Source organism: Cyprinodon tularosa, unplaced genomic scaffold (assembly GCF_016077235.1).
Source record: "Cyprinodon tularosa strain WSP-4 unplaced genomic scaffold, ASM1607723v1 ctg698, whole genome shotgun sequence".
NCBI lineage: Eukaryota > Metazoa > Chordata > Actinopteri > Cyprinodontiformes > Cyprinodontidae > Cyprinodon > Cyprinodon tularosa.
In genome coordinates this window covers 181,005-208,163 of record NW_024039449.1, presented here as the reverse complement: position 1 = coordinate 208,163, position 27,159 = coordinate 181,005, and the positions used below count along the sequence as shown (strand labels likewise).

Here is a 27,159-nt window from a genome sequence, read left to right as displayed (position 1 = left end):
GAGACCGGTCTAACTAGGGAGTACCAATATGGCGGCCGGTGGCTTCACTTCAACTTCCAATAAACTATCAGGAATTCATTGAATAACTAGAGATCAGCGTATTCTGTTCGTTTCTTGTTATTCTTCGCTATTGGCTGTTGGGATCTTCTCCAGTCTTCACCGATTGGTCGTTGACCACCCTACGTCATCGGGTGCTTCACGGCTATTGGACGAGAAGGCAGCGTCTTACATAAGACGTTGGTTTGAAAATCGGCGGCGGAGCGATTACTGTTTGGGAGTTCTGAGGCTGCTTTGAAACCTTTGGAGAACTCTTAGAGGTTTTTCTTTCTCTAAGCATCGAGACAGGGTCGAATAAAATGTCCTTTTCGAGAGCCCCTTTGAAGAGGTTTAACGAACACGTAGGTAGGTAACGGCAGAAAGCTTAGCATGCTAGCAGCGGCAACTTTTCCTCTTGTTCTATTTAATGCTAAGTGGCTTAGCTTAAATACTTAGCTAACGGCTAATTAACATTAACTGCTCTGTGCGCTCTTTGTTAGGATAAATGGAGACTTTTCCTGTCCGAAGCGTTGAGCAGCTAACTGTGTTGTCATTTGCAGGGTGCGCCCCTCCTCCTGGCTCCTATGAGATCAAACCACAGGATGCTAAAGGAGCTGCTTCCTTTAATAAATCTGACCGATTCAGGCCAGTTCAGGCAGGTATGTATGAGAGGAAGCTACAGATGGTGGAACTATGTGGGGAAACATCATGGCTCCTCTGATTCCTGTTGCTTTGTTTCCCTGCAGCAGCTGGAGCTGCTCTGCTGCCACCATCTCCTTCCAGAAGCATCTCTATGTCTCCTGTCCGCAGGACTTTATCAGCTGATGGACTGGTAGGTTTAGTTAAAGGGAAAGTCACATCCAGGATACACACTTCTGAAAGTACTCTAAATATGGTATTATTCCATACTGTTCAATAAATTATAAGTGTTTTTAATTTAGAGTAATTTTCATGTGAATTTGCTTTACTGGAGGCATCCATGTTTGTCAGAGAACACTACTGCCACCTACTGGTTTTTGACGTCACGGTGCGGTATTGGCTGTTGATCAAGTCCCAGTGCTGTATCTGGTGTTTGTCACAACGCGCTATTATCCAAGTCATCTTGAAAACATTCTTCTTCCAAATGTTGGCTACATATTACGGGTTTTTTCTCTGGCCAGAAGTTCGATGGCAAATCCTCCCTCTTCAAGTTGGCGATCCAACGACCAACCCGTCCGTGGAGGATCAGGAATCAGAAAGGTGGAATAACTCTTTTTTTTTTCACTTTTACCCGATGTATTCCAGCATCCAGCTGCCATGCTTGGGGCATTGTCAGTTTCACTATAGCTCTGGTGAATTTCAATGGTGAAGTCATCTGGAAATCTTCAATAATTGTTGTTGATTGCAGATGTGTCTAGTAGTTCCCATTGATTTAGCTTGTAAAGCGGGGAGAATGGCGCTAGGCTTACCGCACCGTGACGTCACTGCTGGAAGATGGCAGGAGGGAGGGGCTACTATATTTGGGGAAAAATGGCCGCTTCCAAACTGACAATGCCCACGTTCATGGCAGCTGGATGCTGGAATACATCGGGTAAAAGTGAAAAAAAAAGAGTTATTCCACCTTTCTTATTCCTGATCCTCCACGGACGGGTTGGTCGTTGGATCGCCAACTTGAAGAGGGAGGATTTGCCATCGAACTTCTGGCCAGAGAAAAAACCCGTAATATGTAGCCAACATTTGGAAGAAGAATGTTTTCAAGATGACTTGGATAATAGCGCGTTGTGACAAACGCCAGATACAACACTGGGACTTGATCAACAGCCGATACCGCACCGTGACGTCAAAAACCAGTAGGTGGCAGTAGTGTTCTTTGACAAACATGGATGCCTCCAGTAAAGCACATTCACATGAAAATTACTCTGAATTAAAAACACTGATCATTTATTGAACAGGATGGAATCATTTCATATTTAAAGAACTTTCAGAAGTTTGAATTTTGAATATGAGCGGAATTTTCCTTTAATGCTGATACTGGCACTTACAGTTTTTAGTTTATAAACCTAAATATAATTGTTAACTATGCTTTTTAGCTTTTTAACTTTACTTTTTAACTTTTCAATTAGCTTTTTACCTTTTTTTTTCTTGACTTAAAGGAGAATTCCGGTTTTTAACACTTTTAGCCCATTTTCTGTAGTGTCCAGGATGAAATCGAATGATCGACACCAAAATTTTGACGATTGGTCCTGTCTCTGCTATTTGGCTCATGCAGAATCCCCCCCTGGCTGCTTCAGAATGGCTTCCATTGTGCATGTCCGATAATGTCCTTAAAACAACCTTAAACGTTCTTTTTTTAAAATATGCTACTCACCGGGTCATCAGCGCTGTTCAATGACGTTCCAAAAAAAGTTTCGTAAAGAAAAAACGTTCCTGTAGTGTTTTATTTAGCATTTTGTAAATCCCATTGAGTTCTGTTGGAATAGTCACTATCCCTCCGCCACCGGAAACGGAAATGGGGCCTCTTTACACTTAGTTGTAGTCTTTTTGCTTCACTCTGTGTACTCCGACGTCGAGGTGCTAACGTCTCTGTTAAACACTTTAAAAAACTCTGAAAATGGAATACGAAAGGTGGATTCTTGAGGAGGACATATTGGACTTTGAGTTTGACGGTAGAGGATACCGTCGCCAACTAGTGGTCTGGAGTGTGCAACGCTTCAGATTCGAACGGGAAGCGGAAGTTTATAAGCGGTTGTGATGTATCGGAAAAAATAGTTCTGGGATTTACAAAATGCTAAATAAAACAAGACAGGAACGGTTTTTCTTTACGAAACTTTTTTTGGAACGTCATTGAACAGCGCTGACGACCCGGTGAGTAGCATATTTTAAAAAAAGAACACTTAAGGTTGTTTTAAGGACATTATCGGACATGCACAATGGAAGCCATTCTGAAGCAGCCAGGGGGGGATTCTGCATGAGCCAAAAAGCAGAGACAGGACCAATTGTCAAAATTTTGGTGTCGATCATTCGATTTCATCCTGGACACTACAGAAAATGGGATAAAAGTTTTAAAAACCGGAATTCTCCTTTAACTTTTATTTTTCAAATTAATTTACAGTAGGGAATATATCATTTAAGGGCTCATCTAATTGATCAAATGCCAAAATAAGATGTACAGCCATGTAGCAGGATCTTTGCTGAATGGATGGATATAGATCTAGTGCTTCTAGACCTTACTGATGGAAGGGGGAGTCCATTTGTAAGGGGTATGCAAGGGATAAAAAAACGCTAACTTGCCCTATAAAGGGTTAAAGGTACTTTTTGTGGTAAAGCTGAACTGTTCCCATCATGATGTTGTTGTCTAATCTGGTGATCATATCCAGGCTGAGGGGTCGAGTTCCAAGAAAGAGAGAAAAGGAATGACCTTTGAAAGGAAGCAGCTGAATCTCTTGGAAAAGGAGGTAAACTTGTGGTTTAAACATTTATATTACAATGTTTAAAGTGTTTTGGAGTGTGAAGATGTTTAGCCTCTGTGAAATGATCAGTTCCTTTAAAACTGTTGTCGTACCAGTAATTCCCTCAGTTTAAATGATAACTCGATGTGAACCCGTTTCTCAGATCCGGTCCCTGGTGCATCAGCGAGGAGAGCAGGACCGGCGTCTGTTGATCCTGCAGGATGATCTGAAGAAGGCGGAGGCCAAGCTGCTCGCCGCTGTCAGAGAGAAGACCGGGCTGTCTGCCAGCGTCATCACGCTGGAAAGGCAGCAAGCAGAGCTCAGGAGAGTCAACGACTTTCTGAAAAACAAGGTGTGACTTTGTTTCAGCGTTTGACTGTCAGAGTAATGAGAAACTTTAACACTAGGGCCGTTTCTCAATTCACAAGAACGTGAGTACGGACTCGTGTCCTCGCCAAGTCTGTCCTTGAGAAGAACACAGGAAAGTGTGGACTCTGGGAGAACGGGGGCGCGCTGAATAAATCTGGATCAATTGGAACAGAAGCGTAATGATGACATCACTAAACGCTCAGCTCGTCTGGAGCTGCATTTCACCTTCTAGATAATAATAAATTATGACTTCTTTCATGTATTTGGGGGAATAATAATGAACACAAATCAAAAGAACATTTTGCCAAATGTCAGGAATAGCATTGAGTTCCAGCTGAGGTGTTATACAAATCCGTGTATCATTCGTTCTTTCTATTTTCAATTGTCAATCAAAAAATAAAAAATTGACTGGTTATTTTGTTTTTTGTTTTTTATGGTTAAACCAAAAACGAAAAAAGGATTTGTTTTTCATATATCAATTCTAAGCTCAGATCAAGAATACGAAATGGAAAAACGCAGAATTTGATTTTAATATTTAATCGGTACAGTTTACGTGACCCGGAAATAGCTCTTTGCGAGGCAGTGGGGTGATGAAGTGGCTACCATGGCGACGCTAGAACGCTGTTTGTTGTTGCTAGTTAAAAGTACAGTGCACAGAAAAGTTTCAAGAAAAAAGTTATACCTGGAAAATCCTGCTGATTTTCTCCGTTGTCATGTCCTCCTCCTTAAGAGTCACACGCTTGGATCCTCGACCGTAACTGTCCATGGCTGATAGGTCCGACTGCCTTATCTGGTGCAGCTTGATCGAACGTGGTGGGGGTAAGCATAGATATCCATAATAAAGCCTTTATTATGGATATCTATGGGGGTAAGCCAATTGTTTTTTTTAGCTAAAGCTCCACCAAACTTCCGGGTCATGTAAACTGTACCGATTAAATATTAAAATCAAATTCTGCGTTGCTGTCCGTTTTTCCATTTCGTATTCTAGATCTGAGCTTAGAATTGATATATGAAAAACAAATCCTTTTTTCGTTTTTGGTTTAACCATAAAAAACAAAATAACCAGTCAATTTTTTGTTTTTTGATTGACAATTGAAAATAGAAAGAACGAATGATACACAGATTTATACAGTAGCCCAACAAAGCCTTGATTTCGTTTTGAAAATATGCAAATTGGAACAGACGAAGGGGTCCACCCATAGATGGCTTCTTTTGTTAGCCTGCAACGCCCCATACCATCTAAAGGACAGATCCGATTTCTGCAGTCTGATCCAAGGTCGCGGAGCAGTTTAGCTGGTATGATTCTGCCCCGTAGCTCTGGAATTTCTAGGGATGCACAGTAGGGATGGAACGGTTTATGAAAACCGTCCGAACCGTTCGGTTCGCGTGTGTTGCGTTCGGTTCATGCGCTGCTCTTTTTTCTCTTAGGGGAAGCGTTTACACTCCAGAGCAGAAGGTGGCGGTACTGCGACCAAAGCCAACCACCAGTAGTAAACAAGAAGCGAAGCAGCGTAGCCGGGTGTAGCAGAAATAAATCAGTTGTTGTGGAGAATTGTGTGGGAATGGCGAGTGGGAAAGAACAGGAGTTGGAAGACGCGCCAGCAGCACTTTATAGGTCTGCTGTATGGGACCACTTTGCATTTAGAGTGACCTACGATGACAGCGGAAAGAAAGCTGTGGATAAAAGTGCAACAGTGTGCAAGCATTGTGCAACACGTTTTGTTTATGCTAACAGCAACATGACCAACATGTCATGCTAACCCTGAAATCCCTCATTCTCCGTCAGCGCTCCGCCCCGCTGCGCTCCAGACCGCCTGCACAAAGCAAAGCCTAAAGCAGGCATCCCCAAACTCGGTCCTCCAGGCCCCCTGTCCTGCAGGTTTTAGAGGTTTCTCTGCTTCAGCACAGCTGGTTATAATGATTGCAGTAGACCAAAATCCTGTTAATCAGCTTTCAATTAAAATCAGCTGTGCTGGAGCAAGGAAACCTCTAAAACCTGCAGGACAGGGGGCCTCGAGGACCGAGTTTGGGGATGCCTGGCCTACAGCCTCCACTGTGTCTCCCGTCCGCTCCGCTCTGAGTTCCTTGGAGATGGTAGAGGGCATGCGCCAGATGATTAAATTTAAAGCAGCAAAACATGCGGAAATGATCCAGGGTTTCCGCGGATCATTAAAAATAATTACAATTCATTAATTTTGGGGATTTTTTTTAAATTAATTTCATTAATTTTAATTTTTCATAATTTAAAGTTTTTTTTAATTTTTTTTTTCCGGTGTATCAATAAACATATACCGAACCGAAAACCATGACCATGAAACCGTGAACTGAACCGTGGATTTTGCGAACCGTTCCACCCCTAATGCACAGCAGTTTCCCTCCAAAGTGCAAGGGGGCGCCTAATCGAGAACTCGGAGGAACTTTGGCAGGTGGTTACGAGAACTTCCGCGGCGGGAGTGTTTATCTTCCAAAACAACAATGGTGCTTCTGCAAGATATCACAGTCATGGAACTGGATCTAGAGTTGCTAGACATCGAAGAGGAACAGGTTCTGTTAATGGAGTTGGCAAAAAAGACTGATTAACCTTTCGTTATAGTCGTCCGTTGTAGTTCCTCGGTTTTTAAAAATGGCGCGGATGACTGAAAACCTTCAGCGGCATTGTGCTTTCACTTTAAAGTGAGAACGGTCCAAACGACGGCCTTGGAGTTCTAGTGTTAAAGAGAAACGTTTTGTCTTCAGGTTTCTGCTGATTCTACAAAGAAGAGGATAAATTCCCTCACTATGGAGCTGATGGAGGCTCGGAACAACCTGGATGCTAAAAATAAGGTATGAACACTTTTTTAATCGTTTTTAACAGCAGGAAAAGTTTCTCAATTGTTTCGACTGTGTTTGTGAACTCAGTTTTTTTTTTTTTTCTGTTATCCAGGAGTTAAGCCTTCTGCATGTTACCACTGAAGGCCAAATGAAGGCGTTGGAAAGTGAGCTCAATGCGGCCAGAGCTACGGTCTCTTCTCTGCAGGACAGGAATAAAGATCTGGGTAAGAAGCAGCTTTCTAATGTTGAGATAAAGATTTTGCTTTTTATGGAGGAACAGCATCATATATTTTTCCGTTCTTCTTCATGTGAGCAGTTCTTAGATTTTCATATGAAGACCTACTGCATGTCTCAGTCCATCAGAGTAACCCTGAAATCCCTCATTCTCCGCTCTGCCCCGCTCCAGTCCCCCCCAGTTCTCCGATATCCTGAGTCTCCCTGATATCGATAGTTGTTCACAGATGCCTGCGAGTCGGATAAATTATCCTGGATTTTAGACTATGGGAGGTGGTGTTTCTTTTTTTATGCAAGTTAGAGAGAGTTGGTGCATCATGTGCAGATTAGAACTTGGTCATTGGTCATTTAAAAAAAAAAAGGTGAGCTTCAATGACTCTGAATCCAAAGCTCACCACAGAAATATGCCTGAAAGTGCGCAGAAGAAGCTAACGGAACGAGCACGTAGGACGGTGTAGGTACCAGATCTGCTCGAGACCTTGCCCTTTCTGATGACATCATCATATGGCAACTCCACTCGGACGAACTGTATTGCACCCATTTCTTAAGAATCAGATCTCTTCTGGAGTCTCAACATATCGTTACTCATATTTGCTATTATTTTACGTTTCATCGGCGTTCTAAAGTAGCCGAAAGTAGAAAACAATCGTTTTCAGTCTTGAAGTCAAGTACTGTGTTCTAAGACAGACTGAGCTCTGCCATTTAAAAAAGGTAAAAAAAATATCTCTGGTCAGAGGAGGAAAAATGCTAACCTGACTCCCCCAGATGGATTTGCTCCGCATATCCATCTGAAAACCTTCCGTAGAAGTGATTTTGGGAAGGGGAGAAAATACTGTTTAGCTGATTGGCCTATGTTGGTGATAGACGGGCCAAATAAACCAATCAGATCAACGAAGCATATGACGTACTAACAGAGCGACGACGAAAACACAACAAGCCAGGCTACTCTTGCCGAAACCAGTCGGGAGAAGAGCAAAAACATCTTTTCCTCTGAGAAAAGCCTCCAGAGCAGTGTTTTGCTCTTCTTTCAGTGAAGAAATACTCTGTAATTCCGATAAAACTTGCTCGATAGCCACGCTAACGCTAGTTTCATCGGCTGAAGCCTCCATGTTCTTTAGACTGAACTGTCGCGCTTCTCGTTGCGTCACACCTCAACCCGCCTCAAAGCCAACGCTGATTGGACGTTCGTTTGGTGAACGGCTCCAAATTTTCTTCAACGGAGAGTCTCCAGACTGATCTGCAAGTGAAACCTTGAAAGCTCGCGAGATCAGGATGGTCTCACGAGGCTAGACAAATGGAACATCTTTAAAAAAATGACTTTTGTAGAGATTTTAGACAAAGAAAACAGTAATTTTACTTATTTTAATTTTAGAAAACGAACGGTCGATGACATGAAGTTAAAAGTAGTGTAGCTTAATATGGCTAACTGACCAAGCTAAAAGAGGCTAACCTGTTAGCTACAGAGCACGGCTAGCCACAGTGCTACCCAGATCTAACAGTTTCTTTGTTCACCATAAATGGATTTTTTCCAGCTTTATTATTAATCAGGTACGGCTTCATCTTTCATTAGAAATGCTAGCACTACAGATGCTCTCGACACACAGACGCTGGGGGCCCGAGCAGATCTGGTACCTACACCCGCCTAACGTAAACATATCACCAGAATGACTGATGATATGATGAGATGATCCACCCGGAAATAAAAGATCGTCCTCTATACCTTTAAACACGTTTTTTTTTATTTTTTATTTAGAGGATCTCCATCAAGTGACAAAAACCCAGAATGCAGAGCTGGAGATGGAAATCCAGAGGTTAAATGGTAAGATTTTTAGTTTTTCCTTTTTCTTGAAAGAAAATGATCTGTTGGCGAATAGTTTTAACTCTTTATTCTCCTGTTTTTCAGGTGTGATCCTAGAGCTGAGGGGAGAAATCAGATTACTCCAGGAATACTTGGATGCAGCGAATGATCAGATTCAGGTTGAACCTACAGCTGCAAAAGGGGAAACTTCTGGAAAAAAAAACTTGTAAAAGAAATAAAGACATTTGTGTTTTTCAAAATAGGATCTCCGCTTGAAGATTCAAGAGATGATGCAAGAGAACAATCCTGCTGAACACCAAGGGGAGAAAATAAAGTAAATGTTTACAACTTTTCCCCTTCTAGTCTTAGCTATCAGGTATCTACTGTTCACTTATCGCAGCTTTCTGCAGGCTTCTAGAAATGGAGGTGGAACAAAGAGCGGCAGAGCTGCACACCGCACAAGAGTTAATGAAACAAAAAGAGGAGGAGGCCGATAACTTTGAGCAGGAGCTACAGGCATCCATGACGGCTCTGCTGGAGGCGGAGAGAAGGTTAGAAAACCAAGAGCTGGAGCTGAAAGCTGCTCAGAAATCAGTCGCCGACACAGAGAGGCAACTGGAATCGGCCCGCCAGGAAGCTGAAGACTCTCAGACAGACGTCCGTCAGAAAGAGGCAGAGCTCTCCAGGCTGAGGGAGGTGCTCCGGAAAACGGAGAGCGAGCTGCAGGAGAAGGTGGCACATCTGGAACAGAAGTGTCTGATCTCAGAGGAGCAGAGAAGTACGTTTACCTGCAGCTTCTGCTGTTTTATCAGGTCATTTAAAGATTCATTATTCATGTGTCACTAATACCTTTGTGTGGTTTTAGCTAAGACTCAGGATGAACTGCTCAGGAGAGTAGAGGAGCTGCAGAACGAGCTTAACTTCTTACAACAGGCTGAAAGGGACAGACTGACTCAGCTGGAGCAAGAGAAGGCGGTGCTCACCGAGGAACGGGTCAGAGAGAAGGTTAGAAAAGATGAATCCTCAGTATCGTTTATTTTAAAAGAATAAGCTGGAGCACAGCGCTAGATTTAGGAAACGTCCTTCCTGTCGGTGTCTGCAGGCTCTGGTGGACTCGCTGACTGCGCTGCTGGAGCAGGAGAGGGAAGGCTCTGAAGAGCGAATGAGACACCTTAAGGAGGAAATGGAGGAGGTGCTGGGGGAGCTGGCCGTCATGGAGGAGCAGGAGCAGAAGAGCCAGGAGCTGGCAGAGAAGAGGCAGGTGGCTCTTCGGTGCCTGCAGAGGGAAAAAGAGGAGCTGGAGAAAGAGCTGAAGGAGACAAAGGCCCAGATGGAGGGGTAGGTCAAAGGAAGCCTGGCAGAATATGGCGAAAAAATTAGCCTGAAATGTTCAGCTCAGCGTTTAATAATACTTTCAGACCGCAAGAATCAGAAGCAGCTAGTTTACGTGCAAAGTCAATGGTTGATGCACATCAAGGCGCAGCAAAAGGTACCGCAGCAGTTCTGAGCAGCTGAAGCGGCGCCTCATGAGCGTCTGACGCACGTGAGGCACTGCAAAAGCAGCAGCTGCTGGAGTTGGAAAAATGTAACTTTAGCTGCTGGACGCCATATCAACCAATCAGAGAAGCTGATCTAGGAGCTGGCAGGGAGACGGACACAGCACTGCTGATGCAGAGCGCTATTGTTAGGTTCAAAAATGTAGGTTTGTAAAAGAAGGACTGAATACACAGGAAGGGATTTTCAACAACAGCTTCTGCAGGAGCGGAAAGAGCCAAACCTAACTTCCAACTCTTTCCCCGACTCCCCTCCTGCAGCCGTCTTTTATTAACAGAACATAACACATGGTTACAAAACAGTATTTGTTCTGACAGAACAATTGATCAGTTCATAAAGACAGGATGCTCCACCAGAATCACAAGGCAGGGTGGAGCATCTCCTTGCTCAAATGTTTCATAAGCACACATACATTAATTTTATAATCATCATTGAATAAACCTAAGATCACTCCTCTGAAAAAGTTTATTAACACCTAAATTAACTTAAAATGTAGAAACCTGCCAGCAGAATATGTTAGATTTTATTATCCTGGTGTCTGCAGTTTGGGATACCGCGAAAATAAGGGATGCACGATATTGGGATTTTGGCCGATATCCGATATCTTAAAACTCATGTAGCCGATAACCGATATCGATACTGATGTTAAAGCTGGACAAAAATAAGTAGTCATTGAAAATAGCAGTTTTATTATCCATTTCTGACGCTTTGAAAAATAATATACTCAAATATATTTTCATATGCTGATATCAAATAGATTTTTTAAAACGCGGTATCGATCTATTTTACTTTCAAAATCTCATGAAATTTTGCAAATTCTTGTTAGATTTTGTTAGTAAAATAGATCGATACCGCGTCAATATATCATCATATAAAAATATGGCAACATTTGGTGAATTTTCGGGGGATTTCGTAGCATAACGATGACATATAGCAATATTTCATTAGTAAAAGAGATTGATATGGTGTTTTTAAATGGCAATATATCAGCATATGAAGATATTGGGATATTTTAATGAATCAATATTTTTTCCCTCGTCTTTAGAAGTTTTTAAGTCTGTAAAGAAGAAGTTTTTGAGGAAGAAGAAGAAGTAGTATTTTTTATTTTTTAGACTTTAGAAACTCAGAAGCTGATCAAATATCGGGTTAAATATCGGTGGGGCGGCCGATGTCCGATATTCAGTTTTAAGGCCGATACCGATAGGGGGCCGATTATATAGTGCATCCCTAGCGAAAACCGTGAATATGCGACCGGGCCTGAGGCTGCTGTTGCTGGGGATTCCCAGTGACAGCGCACTGGCGATATGTGGGGGTCTGAGATCAGTCTGGATTAACTGAGTGCAGAAATTAAGTTAGTCACTTAAAAACATATTAAAACAACTTTTTCCCCACTGATCACAGCAAATATAGCTGCCATTGTTACAGGCAAAGAAAGGATAGAGTAGCTCCGCCTATGAGAAAAAGGAGCAGCGCATGAACCGAACGAAACGCACGCAAACCGAACCGAGACAGTCGAACGGAACGGTTTTAATAAACCGTTCCATCCCTAATTAAAACTAATATGATAAATTTGGTATTTTGTGTATTTTATGAATGTTCTGTTCACTACGTGAATCATGTTATATCAGACAACCAACTCACTAACGATGCAGAAGGTCTCTTAAAAGCTTCAGATATGATACACTTGGTGTTAAAGGTTTTTCTTTCATAAATGATTGATCTGCTTTACGGTTTGTATTCTAGCTCTAAAACATGATTAAATTAGCTCTTTTTACAACCCGTTTCCCTTTAGGAGCAGTGATGTAGCAGCGATGAAAAGCCTCCATCTCGCAGCCATGAGTGAACTCCAAGAGGCATATAACAGCTCGCAGAAACAGATGGAGGATATCGCCACAGAGCTGCAAAGGTGAGCATTTCCTGGAGTTCTTCTGCTTTAAAGTCTGTTTGATTCATGTTGCCTTTAGAAGTTTTAAGTTCTGTCCGTATCCCGGCTTCACACGATGCTCGTCTTCCTTTTTTCAGCACCAAAGAGGCTCTAAAGGAAGCTGAAGGAAGACAGAGGGAACTGGAGGCGGAGGTGGGGAGAGTGACCTGTCAGCTGAAGGAGGCCATGGACAAAATGGTTGAACAGAAGGAGGAAGAGATCAATAGAGTGAGGGGGTGGACCGACGAGCAGCAGGAGAGACTGGAGGCTGAAGCAAAAGCAAGGGAGGAGAGTTCAAGGTATTCTTAAACCTAAAATGACTTTTCAAGACTTTTTAGGTTTTTAACACTAGGACTTTCTGATCCTACTACAGGCTTCCCACAGATCCTTAAACGGTCTTAAAAGGCTTTGAAGTCTTCAATATAAAATCAAGGCATTAATTGGTATTAAAATGTCTTGAAATAGGGATGCACGATATTGGGATTTTGGCCGATATCCGATATGCCGATATTTTAAAACTCATGTAGCCGATAACCGATATCGATACCGATGTTAAAGCTGGACAACAATAAGTAGTCATTGAAAATAGCAGTTTTGTTATCCATTTCTGACACTTTGAAAAATAATGAACTCAAATATATTTTCATATCCTGATATCAAATTGATTTTTAAAAACGCGGTATCGATCTATTTTACTTTCAGAATCTCGTGAAATTTCATCGTTCTGTTACAAACTCTCGTGATATTTTGCAAATTCTTGTGAGATTTTGTTAGTAAAATAGATCGATACCGCGTCAATATATCAACATATAAAAATATGGCAAAATTTTGTGAATTTTCGGGGATTTCGTAGCATAACGATGACATATAGCAATATTTCATTAGTAAAAGAGATTGATATGGTGTTTTTAAATGGCAATATATCAGCATATGAAGATATTGGGATATTTTAATGTATCAATATTTTTTCCCTCGTCTTTAGAAGTTTTTAAGTCTGTAAAAAAAGATGTTTTTGAGGAAAAAGAATAAGTAGTATTTTTCTTTATTTTTTTTAGACTTTAGAAACTCAGAAGCTGATCAAATATCGGGTTAAATATCGGTGGGGTGGCCGATGTCCGATATTCAGTTTTAAGGCCGATACCAATAGGGGGCCGATTATATCGTGCATCCCTATTAGATACAAAAGGCAACTGTCAATTAGACCTTAAATTAGGTTTAATATGTTTTTTAAAGGCTGTATTGTATGCCGTTATTATTGTTATTATGGTCCAAATTTGTATTGGACATAAATCAGTAAAATATATAAGACTGTTTTATCACACAGGTTCGAAGTTTGAAATTTATTTTTCAATTTTTCATTTGTGACAAACATGAGTGTTTTTTTTGTGCAGCGCTGAAGTAGCCTCGTGAGCCCATCGTGATCTCGCGAGCTTCCAAGGTTTCACTCGCAGATCAGTCTGGAGACTCTCCGTTAAAGAAAATTTTGAGCCGTTCACCAAACGAACGTCCAATCAGCGTTGGCTTTGAGGCGGGTTGAGGTGTGACGCAACGAGAAGCGCGACAATTCAGTCTAAAGAACATGGCGGCTTCAGCCGATGAAACTAGCGTTAGCGTGGCTATCGAGCAAGTTTTATGGGAATTACAGAGTATTTCTTCACTGAAAGAAGAGCAAAACACTGCTCTGGAGGCTTTTCTCAGAGGAAAAGATGTTTTTGCTCTTCTCCCGACTGGTTTCGGCAAGAGTTTGATCTATCAATTGGCTCCTCTTCGTCGTCGCTCTGTTAGTACGTCATATGCTTCGTTGATCTGATTGGTTTATTTGGCCCGTCTATCACCAACATAGGCCAATCAACTAACCAGTATTTTCGCCCCTTCCCAAAATTACTTCAACGGAAGGTTTCCAGATGGATATGCGGAGCAAATCCATCTGGCGGAGTCAGGTTAGCGCTGAAGCACCTGGCGATGTTTTCTATGCCCTTGCTAAAGCTGCTCTTCAGGTAACCTGCATGTGGTCGGCACGGCAACCTTCATCTGAATATAGTAGCCTGGGGCTCTGGTTTGGCTTTTAGGCTGCTGAGTGTATCAGTGACCCATCAGACAAAGGTTTCACTATTGTCTGATGGGTTACTGATGTTTAAGTTTTGCAGGGGGTGGGCGATCATCCTCAGTCAGAATCTCAGTCGCTTCCTATCCGGTCCCCCTCATAGGTCTCTCCCTTTCGCCCGAATCGCTATCATCGATATTTTGAAGCATTTCTAAAGCCTGTTTCTCTTTCAGATTTATTCTGAAAGCCATTTTTCCATACTAGCCAAAGACTGTTTCTCGATTCACAACAACGCGAGTACGGACTCGTGTTCTCACCAAGTCTGTTCTTGAGAGAAACACAGTAAAGTCTGGACTCTGGGTTAACAGGAGCATACAGTATAAATCTGGGTTAATTGGAACAGAAGCTTACTGATGACATCACCACACGCTCTGCTAGTCTGGAGCTGCATTTCACCCCCTGTTATTAAAATTCTCTAGATGATAATAAAATCAAACATTTTTCATTTAGTGGAGGAATAATAGTTAAGTCAGTCAGATAAACACAAACCAAATTAATATTTTGCCAAATAAAACAAAAAACTCTCCATCAGATCCAGCGGTCATTCACACACGACCATGCTGAGAGGGCTGCTGCATGCAAATTATGCATTGAATCAGTAAATGTTCCATATAGTGACGCTTAAAGTTTAAAGGGATAGTTCGGTATTTTTGACATGAATCTGTATGGCATCCCGATCACCAGCGGCATGCAATCACACTGACTTACCCCTGGCAGCGTCCTGTGAGCAGAGTTATCGTCCAGTTTTGGTCAAGCCGAAAGTAGTCCTGCAGGTTTTTAGGAACAGCGAAATAAAACTTTTCTCTTCCCAAAACATTATGTGTCCAAAAGAGTGATATTTTCGCATCCCAAAAACATTGTAGTGGAAAAAGTCACACGTCGTTATCAATTGGTCCTATTTTCTCTCTGTTCGTATCAGTGCGCGCCGTCATTCAGACAGCGAGCCCAACAACAGCCATGTCTCCCTCCGCGGCGGAGGGAGACACAGGACGCTGCCAGGGGTAAGTCAGTGTGATTGCATGCCGCTGGTGATCGGGATGCCATACAGATTCATGTCAAAAATACCGAACTATCCCTTTAATGTTCTCGCCTCAAATTACCTTAAAACGTACTTTTATTGAACAACAGCAACAGAAAAGAAAACTTTTAACTCAATACTCTGAGCTCTGTGAGCGCTAACCTGGAAGCTGCTGCTGCAGCAGTGCATGCTGGGACAGCTGTCAGTCTGGAGGACGGACAAGTCTGCTCTGATGCATGCTGGGTAAAAAAAGGAGTGAGAACAACATCTTGTCTGTTCTCAGTCTGCTCTTCTCGTGAATTGGAACAGTATTAGGGCTCAGGATGATGACGTTTCACGATCACACGAGAACGCACAATTACACGGATTGAGAAACGGCCAAAGAGTTCTAGATAGAATGTTGGTTGCTAAGCAACAGTACAGAATGTCAATCAACCGCAGAAAGAATTTACAATGCAACTAATAGAGCTGTCAAAATGAGCGTTGTGGGAGATTGAGGGAAAATTAACCATAGTTATTTTTTATTTTATTAAAAGAAATAAAGAAACAGCAGAAGTCAGTTAACAAGAGCAACATATGATTTATGTAAATAAAGTTATTTCCCTTTAAAATCTTGGTATTTCTAGAGTTAAAGGGTTTATTCTTTCTCTCGTAGGATGCTGCTTGAGGTGCAAGCTCGCCTCGCGCAACAAGAAGAGCAAATTAAAGCCGCAGACGCCAGTCATGCTGCGCAGATCGGCCTGCTTCAAAAGGAGCTCCAGATGCAGCAAAACGAGAAGGAAAAGGCTCTGAGATGTGTGGAGGAACAGAGGAATCTGAGCGCTGCTGAGATCCAAAACGAGAGGGAAAAAGCCCAGAAACTCCTGGAGGAGCTCGGTCATCAAAAAGAGGAAATAATGAAGCGACTCCAAGAAGAACAGGAGGAGAAAGCTCAAATCCAAGCAGCCCTTCAGGAGGAGAGAGCAGCTTTGGAGGTGGAGAGGAACCACCATCAGCAGGTCAGGTCAGAGCTGCTCGGGCTGCAGGCCGAGCTCCACAAGGTGGATGAGGAGCGGAGGAGTCTGCTGTCAGACGTGGAACTGAAAAAGGAGTTCAGCCACGCGCTGGAGAAGGAGTTAGGCAGAGCTGAGAGGGACAGAGATCAGCTTCAGTCTCGCCTGGATGACTCTGAGCAGGACAACGCCGCCTTCAAGGCCCAATTAGTCCACATGCTGGAGAAGATGGAGGCTCTGCAGCAGGAGCTGGACAGGAAGCAGGAGGACGGAGGAGCTCTGAGGGAGCAGGTGGAGGCTCTGACTCAGGAGAAGGTCACCCTGCAGTGGGAGATGGAGGAGCAGCGACGGGAACTCCAGAGACGACTAGCTGAAGTGCAGGAGGAGAGGTGAGCAGTGGTGAATATTTCTCTGTGATGTGGTGCTCTTTTTACACCTTCTGGAGTCACTAATTATTTTATCTTGAAGCTTCCCGCGTTCAGAGGTGGAGCTCTGGAAGAAACGATACGAGGAACTGATCTCCAAAGTCGGGCCTTTTCAGGTCAGCTGGAAATGAACGCCGAGCGTCTCTCTGTCTGCTTCTATAAGGTTTCCTTTCCTCACTGCTGTATCTACAGATGTTCACTTGTCAAACTAAATGATACTTGTGTGGATGTTCTCCCGCAGGAGCAACTAAACGCGTTTTCAGCCGAGCGAGATGCTCTGCTTAATGAGAACGGGGCGAACCAGGTAGAATTAAACAAATTAGCCGACGCTTACGCTCGCCTCCTGGGGCACCAAAACCAGAAGCAGAAGATCAAACATGTGATGAAGCTCAAGGATGAAAATATCTCCCTGAAACAGGTACAGTGGTTGAGCTACACTCTAGTTTACTGTGGAAACTGTTTTTTTTCTTCAGTTATTTAAAACAAAAAAGATTTACTGCAGTTTTACATATTAGAACACTTTTCTTTTCCATTAGCAGCAGCTAAGCTGTCTAACTCCTGTTTAAACTGCTTCTGTTTATCATTTGTTGATGTTAAATGATTGTCTGATTAGGACTTTATATGAGCTGCTTTTGCTACTTTCAGACCGCAAGCAGAGGCAGCCGCAGCTAGTATACATGCAAAGTCAATGGTTGACGCGCATCAAGGCGCAGCTAAAGGTCCCGCAGCGCGTTTTGAGCAGCGCATCGCAAGCTTCTGAGCATCTGAGGCGCGAAAAAATTTAACCTTAACTGCTGGACGCCACATCGACCAATGAGAAGCTAATCTGGGAGCTGGCAGGGAGTCAGACACAGCACTGCTGATGCAGAGCGCTATGATCACTAAGGCTGCGTATTTTCACCAATGTCCTGAATCGATTAATTTGGATTCAATCTGTTTTTACAATAATGAAAGTGGTTCAACATGCTCATGTATTTAATTTTTTCCTGTCATATTAAACACAAAGTGCAAACTTGTAAATCCGACAGTTTGAACCTGATATGTGAACAAAACCGTCTCAAAAGTGCAAACCTTTTTGTGAAAAGTGAAAAAGTGAAGCCTCACTCGAGCGAGCAGAGGGGACACAGCAGACATGAGCTGCATTATCATCACTGAACAAACCATATTTGTCTGTAACAGCTACAGGGTGTTTGCTGGTCAGCCCCCATTTGTTAATGTCTTCAGTCAACCTATCGGCTAGATTTGCAGCTGTGTGGCTTGAATTCATCTTGAGTGCATCTTTCCTGCTCATTTCAATGTGAACGTCACACGCATCATTCCCTAGTAGGGATGGAATGGTTTATGAAAACCGTCCGAACCGTTCGGTTCGCTGTGTTAGCCTATGAGAAAAAGGAGCAGCGCATGAACCAAAGCGTTTACACTCCAGAGAAGAAGGTGGCGGTACTGCGACCAAAGCCAACCACCAGTAGTAAACAAGAAGAAGAAGCGAAGCAGCGTAGCCGGGTGTTGCAGGAAAAAAAAATGGGAAAGAACAGGAGTTGGAAGACGCGCCAGCAGCACTTTATAGGTCTGCTGTATGGGACCACTTTGCATTTAGAGTGACCTACGATGACGGCAGAAAGAAAGCTGTGTATAAAAGTGCAACAGTGTGCAAGCATTGTGCAACACGTTTTGTTTATGCTAACAGCAACATGACCAACATGTCATGCTAACCCTGAAATCGCACATACTCCGTCAGCGCTCCGCCCCGCTGCGCTCCAGACCGGCTGCTCAAAGCAAAGCCTACAGCCTCCGCTGTGGCTCCCGTCCGCTCCGCTCTGAGTTCCTTGGAGATCGTAGAGGGCATGCGCCAGATGATTAAATTCAAAGCAGCAAAACATACGGAAATGATCCAGGGTTTCCACGGATCATTAAAAATAATTACAATTCATTAATTTTTGGAGATTTTTTCATACATTTTTTGGGATTTTCCCAATTTTTATGGGATTAACCAAAAACCGTGAACCGAACCGTGGATTTTGTGAACCGTTCCACCCCTATTCCCTAGAATGTAAAAAAAATCAATCCAAAATCGATTTTTTTTTTTTTTTTACCCAGCCATTATAATCACTCCTCTGAAACAGTTTATTAACGCCAAAATTAACTTAAAATGTATAAACCTGCCGAAAAAATATCTTCACTTTTATTATCCTCGTGCCTGCAGTTTGGATTACGTACGTAAAAAAACCCGCTAACATCTACTTCCAGCCACCTCGAAAAGTAGTGGAAATCCGGCAAGATGCATCCAGGCCACAGGCAGCTGCTGCTGGGGATTCCCAGTGACAGCGCAGCGCCGGTATGTGGGGGTCTGAGCGGCTCCCACAGAGAAATAATCTTTGAAGGCAGGATGGTAATCTGGATGAACTGACTGCACAGAGGAAGTTACTAAAAACATATTAAACTACTTTTTACCAATTGATCACAGCAAATATAGCTGCCATTGTTCCAGGCAAAGAAAGGATAGAGTAGCTCCGCCCACCGCAAGTCAGACACACTTTTCAACTGTGCAGCAAAGATGCTTCAGCTGCACGTCAGAACTAAACTTGTACGAGCATCAAAAATAATGTTTTTGCTGCTCCTGCTGTCTGCGGTGTGAACGTAGCATTACATGTGAACCAGCGTTCGCCTTGATAGGGTTTAATGAATAATTGTCATTTTGTAGGCTTCATGTTTTTTTTTTTTTCTGTTTGTAGGAAGTTTCGAAGCTTCGCACACTCGTGAGCCGCCAGAAGAGCGATTTGGATCAGCTGAGAGGGAAACAACGTCGCAGGTTCGACCCCAGCAAGGCTTTTCATCATGACAAGGAAAACGTTCAAACCGAAACCAACGAGCCTCTTAGAGACGGTGAGATCTGATCGCCTTATTTACTCCAGTTTGCTGCTGTGGACAGTTTTCTAATAATTTTGTTTCTTTGATAGGAAACCGTAAGGAGTAGCCGAGATCTTCCAGCCGAGAGGAGCGGACCGCTAAAAGCTTTTACTAGTTTTATATTTCAGTTTTATCAAAAATGTGTTTTTCATAAATTTAATTCAGAGTTTTAACTAAAGGCTTGGAAGCTGTGTATAAATGTTCCTATAGAAATTGTGTAAATAGTTTGGGTGGCTTTTATACATAAGCGGATAAAAACATTTAACATGACCTTCTACTAATGTGGTGGCTGTAAATTCTCATTTTGTAAATAAAGAGATTAAATTTTTCCTTCATCAATGAGTTTGAAGTCTGATAAGCACCAACCCTCAGTTTGCCTGTTTCTACCACTGAGCTCTGCTTTTTCACTGGATTGCTGATAGCCCCTCTGCCGCCATCTTGGTACTCCCCACTCTCATGGAGTCGTGCCATAAACAGGCCTACATGTGTAGAATTTGGATACAAAATCAAGCAGAAATCTGGCTTTTAGCTAGAGTAGAAACTGAAGCTCTATGGAGTTATTACACTAAGCATGCCTGTAGCGACAGTGGAGAGGAAAAACTCACTTTGAACAGGAAGAAACCTGCAGCAGAACCAGGCTCAGTGTGAGCGGCCATCTGCTGAGGCCCACTGGGGTTCAAGGAGACAGAAGCCGACATAGAAAAAGCAGCTGCAAAAGGCGGCCCCGTCCAGGAAACACACAGCCAGGCAGACGAGCTCCGAGCCAGCTCCCATGTCAGAGGATGAAGAGACCACATCCAGTTAGTCACAGTCAGAGAAACAGGACTACACTGGAAAACAGGCCAAGCTCCAACATCTAGAAACAAAGGTGTTGATGGCAGCAGCACAGCTGATATTTCTCTCCAGGATGGAGTCACAGCCAAACAGGAACAGACCAGATGAAGCTACTATGAGAAAAAGCAGAGAGAGCAGAACGTTAGAGATTGAACTAACAGATTCTGCAGAGTGGGAGAATAGAGATAGAATGAAGCAGAATGATGAAAAAGGGGTCCCTATGTCCTCCAGCAGTCTAAGCCTATAGCAGCATAACTATAGAGATATCTCAGGATAACCTGAGCCACTCTAACTAGAAGCTTTATCAAAAAGGAAAGTTTTAAGCCTAGCCTTAAAAGTAGACAGGGTGTCTGCCTCACGGACTAAAACTGGTAGTTGGTTCCACAGGAGAGGAGCCTGAGAACTAAAAGATCTGCCTCCCATTCTACTTTTAGAAATTCTAGGAACCACTAGTAAACCTGCAGATTGAGAGCGAAGTGCTCTGTTAGGAACATAAGGAACAATCAGATCTCTGATAACAGATGGAGCTTGGCCATTTAAGGCTTTATATGTGAGGAGGATTTTAAATTCTATTCTGGATTTAACAGGAAGCCAATGAAGAGAAGCCAGGATAGGAGAGATATGATCTCTCTTTTTCATTTTCATCAGAACTCTGGCTGCAGCATTTTGGATCAGCTGAAGGCTTTTAACTACAGTTTGTGGACTTCCTGATAGTAAAGAAGGCATAGTTTGAATGATTTTTAATACATAAGCGGATAAAAACGACTAAATGTATTTACTGAGATGTGCAGTAATGTATTAATAAAGCAGGACTTTCTTTTAACTTAGTGGCTGAAGATGGAGATTTTTATTCTACACCAGTGAGTTTGAGACTCGTTCAGCTTTGATTGCATCATTTTGTCATGTCCCTCCTCAGCCAGTAGAGGGCACTGCAGGACTGCAGCTAAAGGTCTGGGTCTGGCTGCTGAAACCAGCACCTAAAAACCAATTCTCATCATTGCAGGAGAGGAGCCTGAGGTTAAAGGTCATGAAGCTTTATTTACTCTTTGCTTGTTACACACTTCTCCAATAAGATTATTCAGCAGATTATTAAAAACTAGGGATTATTTCCACATGTTTACAACCCTGGAAAAAGCAGACACAAAAAACGGATCAAAGTTAAACTGTAGAGACGATTGTTTTCAGTTAGAATGTTTTATTGCATAAAGGGGAGTGGCGGCATAGAGCTTGGAATCCTGAGGTTGTGAGTCCGAAACTCACTCCCACAGACTGCCACTCTGGGTCTCTGAGGAAGACCCTTAACCCCCTGATTGCTCCCTGGGCGCTGCACAGTGGCAACCCACCGCTGCCCAAAGGGATGGGTTAAATGCACTGTAAAAATGATTTAGAAATAAGTAAAAATTTCTTAAATTATTTGAGAAGGTAAATTAGGTAGTTTGCCAATGGAATGAGTATTTTTACTCATAAAATAAGATACAGGGTTCGTACGGGTGTTGGAAATCCTTGAAAATGCTTGAATTTTGACGTGTTTTCAAGGTTTGAAAAGTGCTTATATTTTGGATGAAATGCTTGAAAATGTAACAATTTCTTTCGCAAAAAATATCTAACTGAATCGTGTGTTTATTAAATGGAGAAATAAAATGTTGGAGAGCCCGAAAATGAAACCTGCTCGCTTATGTGTGACTGCGATCTGCCAGTCTATTTCCAGGTGTGACTCCGCCCCCATGAAACCACTACTGCACCATGCCGGGAGGTTGTCATTTCAATGAACGTTGGCTGGAAGATGAAAAATACAAACTATGGATTAAACGGGGCAAAACTTTTAAAATGGATCTTGAAAGTGCTTGAAAGGTGCTTGATTTTGACTTTGGATAAGGTGTACGAACCCTGAAGATAATTAGATAATATGCACTTGAAATAAAACTGCAATTGTGTTTTCTTGTTTTAAGGGTAAATTGTCTTCTTCCATTGGCAAAATGTCTCTTTTACGTCCTTAATTCAATAATGCACTTATTTTAAGAAAAAAATTACTTATCTAGATTTAGATTTTTTTTCCAGTGTGCAGAGTTAATTTCTCCCTTGTGAGATGAATAAAGTTTAATTTATTTTTTTTTATTTTGTCAGTTAAGGCCAGTAGCAGCATGTAAATTTTACTAAGTGTTTAGGAAGTTATTTCACCAGACTTTTAATCGTCCGATGATGCGAACTGATGCCGTCTCTGATAACTTTGTTAGATTTTGTCACAGAACCACCGTAATATGTTAACCTTTCAGTGGATGTTTAAGGAAATGTTTTATAAACTGTGTTTACAGAAAGTCCTAAACATGAGGTGGGGAAAAATCCACCAGAAGGATCCTTTTTTTGACAAATGAATGAAATCTGAATCAGTTAAATTTGGCTGGTTGCATAATCACTGGAGTTAAAACACCATCTCTTCATATGCCACCAACAATCCCCTGATCCCCCCCCCCAGAAATCAGAGCACATCAACCTGGTTTTAAAGTTCTTAAAGGTTTTAAAAGTCTGATTTTAAGTGCTACAGAAAATAGCCTTGAAAACTCTTGCATTAGTTAATAAATCCCTGAACAGTTCAGCTTTACAACACATAAAGAGTTCCTCTCATCGTATCGACCTTCCAGAACAATCCGGCCTTTTGGTTCCAGTCTGCTTTCTAACCCCAGAACCAAACACGCTGAAGCAGCTTTTGGCTTCAATCTGGAACAAACTCTCAGAAAACAGCAGAAACTCTGGATTCCTTTATCTAGACTGAAGACCTGCCTGTGTGGAGCTGATTAGGCTGCTCTAAGCTAAATATCTATTCTATTATTATGATGTATGAAAGTTTTTATGATTTAGTTTGTTGATTCTGATGTTTTTCTTGCTTTTAATGCACATTTGTTCTGATGTTTTAAGGAACTAAAATGTTCTATAAAAATAATGTTGTCATGTCCCCTGTCAGCCAGTAGAGGGCACTCCAGGACTTTAGCCAAAGGTCTGGGTCTGGCTGCAGCCCTCTGCAGAAACCAAAACCTGAACACCAATTCTCATCATTGCAGGAGAGGAGCCTGAGGTTATAGGTCATGAAGCTTTATTTCCTTCACTTGATAAGACATAGCCAGTGAATGTCGGGGCCAGAAATTGACTTCTGGACCTCCTTACATGCTATGAGTGGTGCTGGTTATGGAGCGGTCAGTTGCAGTAGTCCTCCAGGTGGTTGATGCTGCACGGCCTGTGGCAGCACTGCTCCACGATGCCTCTCTTAACCTTGGGCTTTTCACGGCCGGACAGAACCTTCCACAGATGCTCCTCCTCTCTGGCCCTTTTTGACAGCAGCCCTTTGAAGCACAGACAGTTTTAGTTCCTCCATGCTAATGTCAGTATTGATCTAGTTTCCGCTTCAGTGGCGGAAAAATATGACGCAGAAGCGTGACGTAAGAGATCCTTCCTGTTGGCTTTGAAAAGCAGCAAATTCTCAGATTTAAGATCTGAATAATGTGTTCAGGGAAAAGATTAATAAGGAATGTTGGTGTTGGAACAAATATATATAAAGTTTTCTTATATTTACTCATTACTGCTAAAATGTGCTGCAAATATTTATTTCTACTTTACTTAGTTCACTCTACCCAACACCAATGAGATCAGGTGGATATAGAGTAAACAGTAGATCAGGGGTGGATTTAGGAAATTTGGGGCCCTAGGCAAAAACAAGCTTGGGTCCCTCTGAATTGCCAAAATGTTAATAGAATATACATCCATTCTCTGTTCTAGGTTGTGTCCCTCTCTTCTTGTCCCTTTTCTTCTTGTTTTCCTCTCTATGTTTTGTACTCAGCTGACTTTTCATGCTGTCTCTAAAGGAATGAAAGATTTTTTCCAAGCACTAAGCTCACTTAGCTGATTGCTCCTTCCTGTGTTTCCAAAAAGGCCAAAGTAAATAACCCAGTCCTTCTTTTCACTGTAGACAGGCCATGATCTGCTTCTCTGTTCTCCATTTTTCATTTGGATGAAATAATAGCTGCATGAATCATGACAGCAGACAAGATAGAGGAGAGCAGGAGGCGGGGTTACCAATCTACTCGCTCTGGAGAGCAGAGTTCGCTGCTTTTAGATGTTGTCTCCAAAGTCTCCAGCAGCAGAAAAAAGTCTCTAGATTTGGCGCTAGGAGCTTTTTAGAAATCAAAGTGCTAGAGGGGTCTGAAAAGTGGCTAAATATAGCGACTAAAGCGCTAAGTTGGCAACACTGCTCTTTGCATGGTTTGTTTTCAAATGGTTTGCTGCTGTCTGTTTGGACCTTTCTGAACATGTGCAGCAAATGGACTGATCCAATATGGTGGACACTTAATATTATAAGTGTTCTGATGGTATTTTAGCAAAAGGATCTTTATCAATAACATAATTAATGTGAACAAATAGGGAATAGTTGAATTACCCATACATAAAAACAGGCCCCCAGGAACTTGGGGGCCTAAGCAACTGCCTAGTATTGCCTAATGGTAAACCCCTTCCTGATGAAGAATGTTGGTGTTGGAACAAATGTATATAAAGTTTTCTCATATTTCTTCATTATCGCTTAAATGATCTATAAATATTTATTCCTATTTTAACACCAATGCTGTTTGAGATCAGGTGAAAATAGAATAAACAGTAGATATTGTCCATTTCCTGATGTAAGGACTGATTATTTGAAGATATGCTGAAATTTGAATTTTGATTTTGAAAACTCTTTTCCTCATTGCAAAAAATGGAAATCTTTATGAGTTATTTTTGCTTAAATTGAGTGAATTTTATCTTGAATTGAGCAGATAAGCAGAGATGGCAAAAGTACTCACTTTCCGTACTTGAGTAAAAGTACAGATACTTGTGTTAAAAATACTCTGGTAAAAGTGGAAGTATTGATTAAACTTCTTTACTCAAGTAAAAGTAACAAAGTACAGGCTTGTAAATTTACTTAAAGTATAAAAGTAAAAGTAGAAACCACTTTTTTCATGCCGTTGCCTACATTTTAAATGGATGTCTGCCAATAGGACTAGATCTCCGTTGTGTTCATTTTCAATCATCTCGTCGTCCATGCTACTATGCTAACGCCACCGCCACCAAGCTGCAATGATTTGCCGCCAATGAATACCGCCGAATCTGTCGATTCATCTTGTAGTGGTGCGTCAAATGCAACGTAGATTCCCATCCAGTTAGATTGAATTTGGTATTGATGACGTGAAAAATAATAACGGTAACTCCATTGAAATGATTCAAAACTAAAGTAACGAGCCAATTTTTTAAAATGTAAGGAGTAGAAAGTACAGATACTTGTGTAAAAATGTAAGGAGTAGAAGTAAAAAGTCACCATAAAAATAAGTAGTAAAGTAAAGTAAAAATACCTGAAAAATCTACTTGAGTACAGTAACGAAGTATTTGTACTTCGTTACTTCCCATCTCTGCAGATAAGTGAGACACCTTGCCAATGGAACAAGACAATTTACATTTAAAATAAGAAAAAAACAATTGTTTTGTCTTATTTCAAGTGAATATTATCTAATTCTCTTATTTTAGGAGTAGAAATACTAATTCCATTGGCAAATCGTCTTATTTACCTACTAAAATTAAGGGTAAGTACACTAATTTTAAGAACTGTTGTACTTATTTCTAGATGGTTTTTGCAGTGCTGGATTAGTGTTACTTTGTAATCATGTGATCCTGTTTTTTTTTTGCACATTACTCTCTGTCCGATTTACAAGCCAACAATTACTTGAGCAGCCATTTCATTGCTGTTTTACTCGAGTAATTTCTTGGATGACTACGTTCTACTTTCACTTGTAAAAAAAGATGTTCTACTTTTGCTTGAGCAAAATGATGGGGAACTCGACCCACCTGTGTTTAACTGTGCTGATGATGAATCTCTATAAAGCCTTACAATCCCTCAAATAAGATTCTAACTAAATAAGTTGGTTAAAATGATCAGTTTTCATCTGAGTTGTTTTTGTTTATTTCTACTTTAGTTTCATTTGTCTGAATAATTAGTTTTTATTTATTTGTAAATTACTTCTTAAAGGAATAGTACACCCAAAACATGATTAGCCTTCATTTTCTACTCACCCCCATGCTGAACAACACTCTGGAGTACTTTTTTGATATCTCAAATGCATCTGGAGATCTGGGAGGCTTCTTGCTGTCTGCTGACATTCAAATAATGGAGGTCTATGGCGCCCGAGACAGAAAGGTCCATAAAAGTCCACAAAAAACGTGTCAATATTCCTCCATACTGGTCGTCCAATGTATTCCAAGTTTCCTGAGTGGGTAGCATCCAGAATTTACTCGAAACGAAGTCATTTAGAATGTTTTTAGAGCATAAACAGTAGTGTATAGGATTTTCTGAAAGCGCGCGCCTGCACGTTCCTGACGCTACGGAAGCCGGCAGACCAAGCCAGATGAAAGTGCGCATTCAGCGTCTGCTCTGCCGATAATGCAAGCGTAGAAGAAGAAATGTGCTGTTTACCTGTGCAAAGAGAGAAACAACGAAAGAAAAATGTCTGAGGACTTCAGTGTTGAGGAAGAGCATGAGTTCTTTGCCGAGCTGAATGCGCACTTTCATCTGGTTTGGTCTGCCGCGGTTTCCGTAGACTCGTGAACGCGCTTTTAGGAAATCCTATACACTACTGTTTATGCTCTAAAAACATTCTAAATGACTTCGTTTCGAGTAAATTCTGGACGCTACCCACTCAGGACACTTGGAA

At 41.8% G+C, this 27,159-nt stretch overlaps 1 protein-coding gene across 2 annotated transcripts; it reads left to right on the top strand.

Annotated features, from left to right (window-relative positions):
* Positions 1–226: 226 nt before the first annotated feature.
* Positions 227–19,939, top strand: hmmr (hyaluronan-mediated motility receptor (RHAMM)). 2 transcript variants are annotated; one of them, XM_038268204.1, is made up of 20 exons: positions 227–402; positions 597–695; positions 786–868; positions 3,393–3,470; positions 3,628–3,816; positions 6,570–6,656; positions 6,757–6,868; positions 8,632–8,697; positions 8,782–8,855; positions 8,940–9,010; positions 9,087–9,454; positions 9,542–9,681; positions 9,779–10,014; positions 12,023–12,136; positions 12,253–12,453; positions 15,932–16,657; positions 16,737–16,809; positions 16,935–17,111; positions 19,426–19,576; positions 19,651–19,939. In XM_038268204.1, the coding sequence occupies exons 1-20, from the start codon at positions 357–359 to the stop codon at positions 19,665–19,667; spliced, it is 3,108 nt and encodes a 1,035-aa protein (XP_038124132.1). In that variant the 5' UTR covers positions 227–356; the 3' UTR covers positions 19,668–19,939. The 2 variants fall into 2 exon arrangements, with proteins under 2 accessions (XP_038124132.1, XP_038124131.1); XM_038268203.1 differs by having other exon boundaries at positions 228–402; positions 783–868.
* The last annotated feature ends 7,220 nt before the right edge of the window (positions 19,940–27,159 follow it).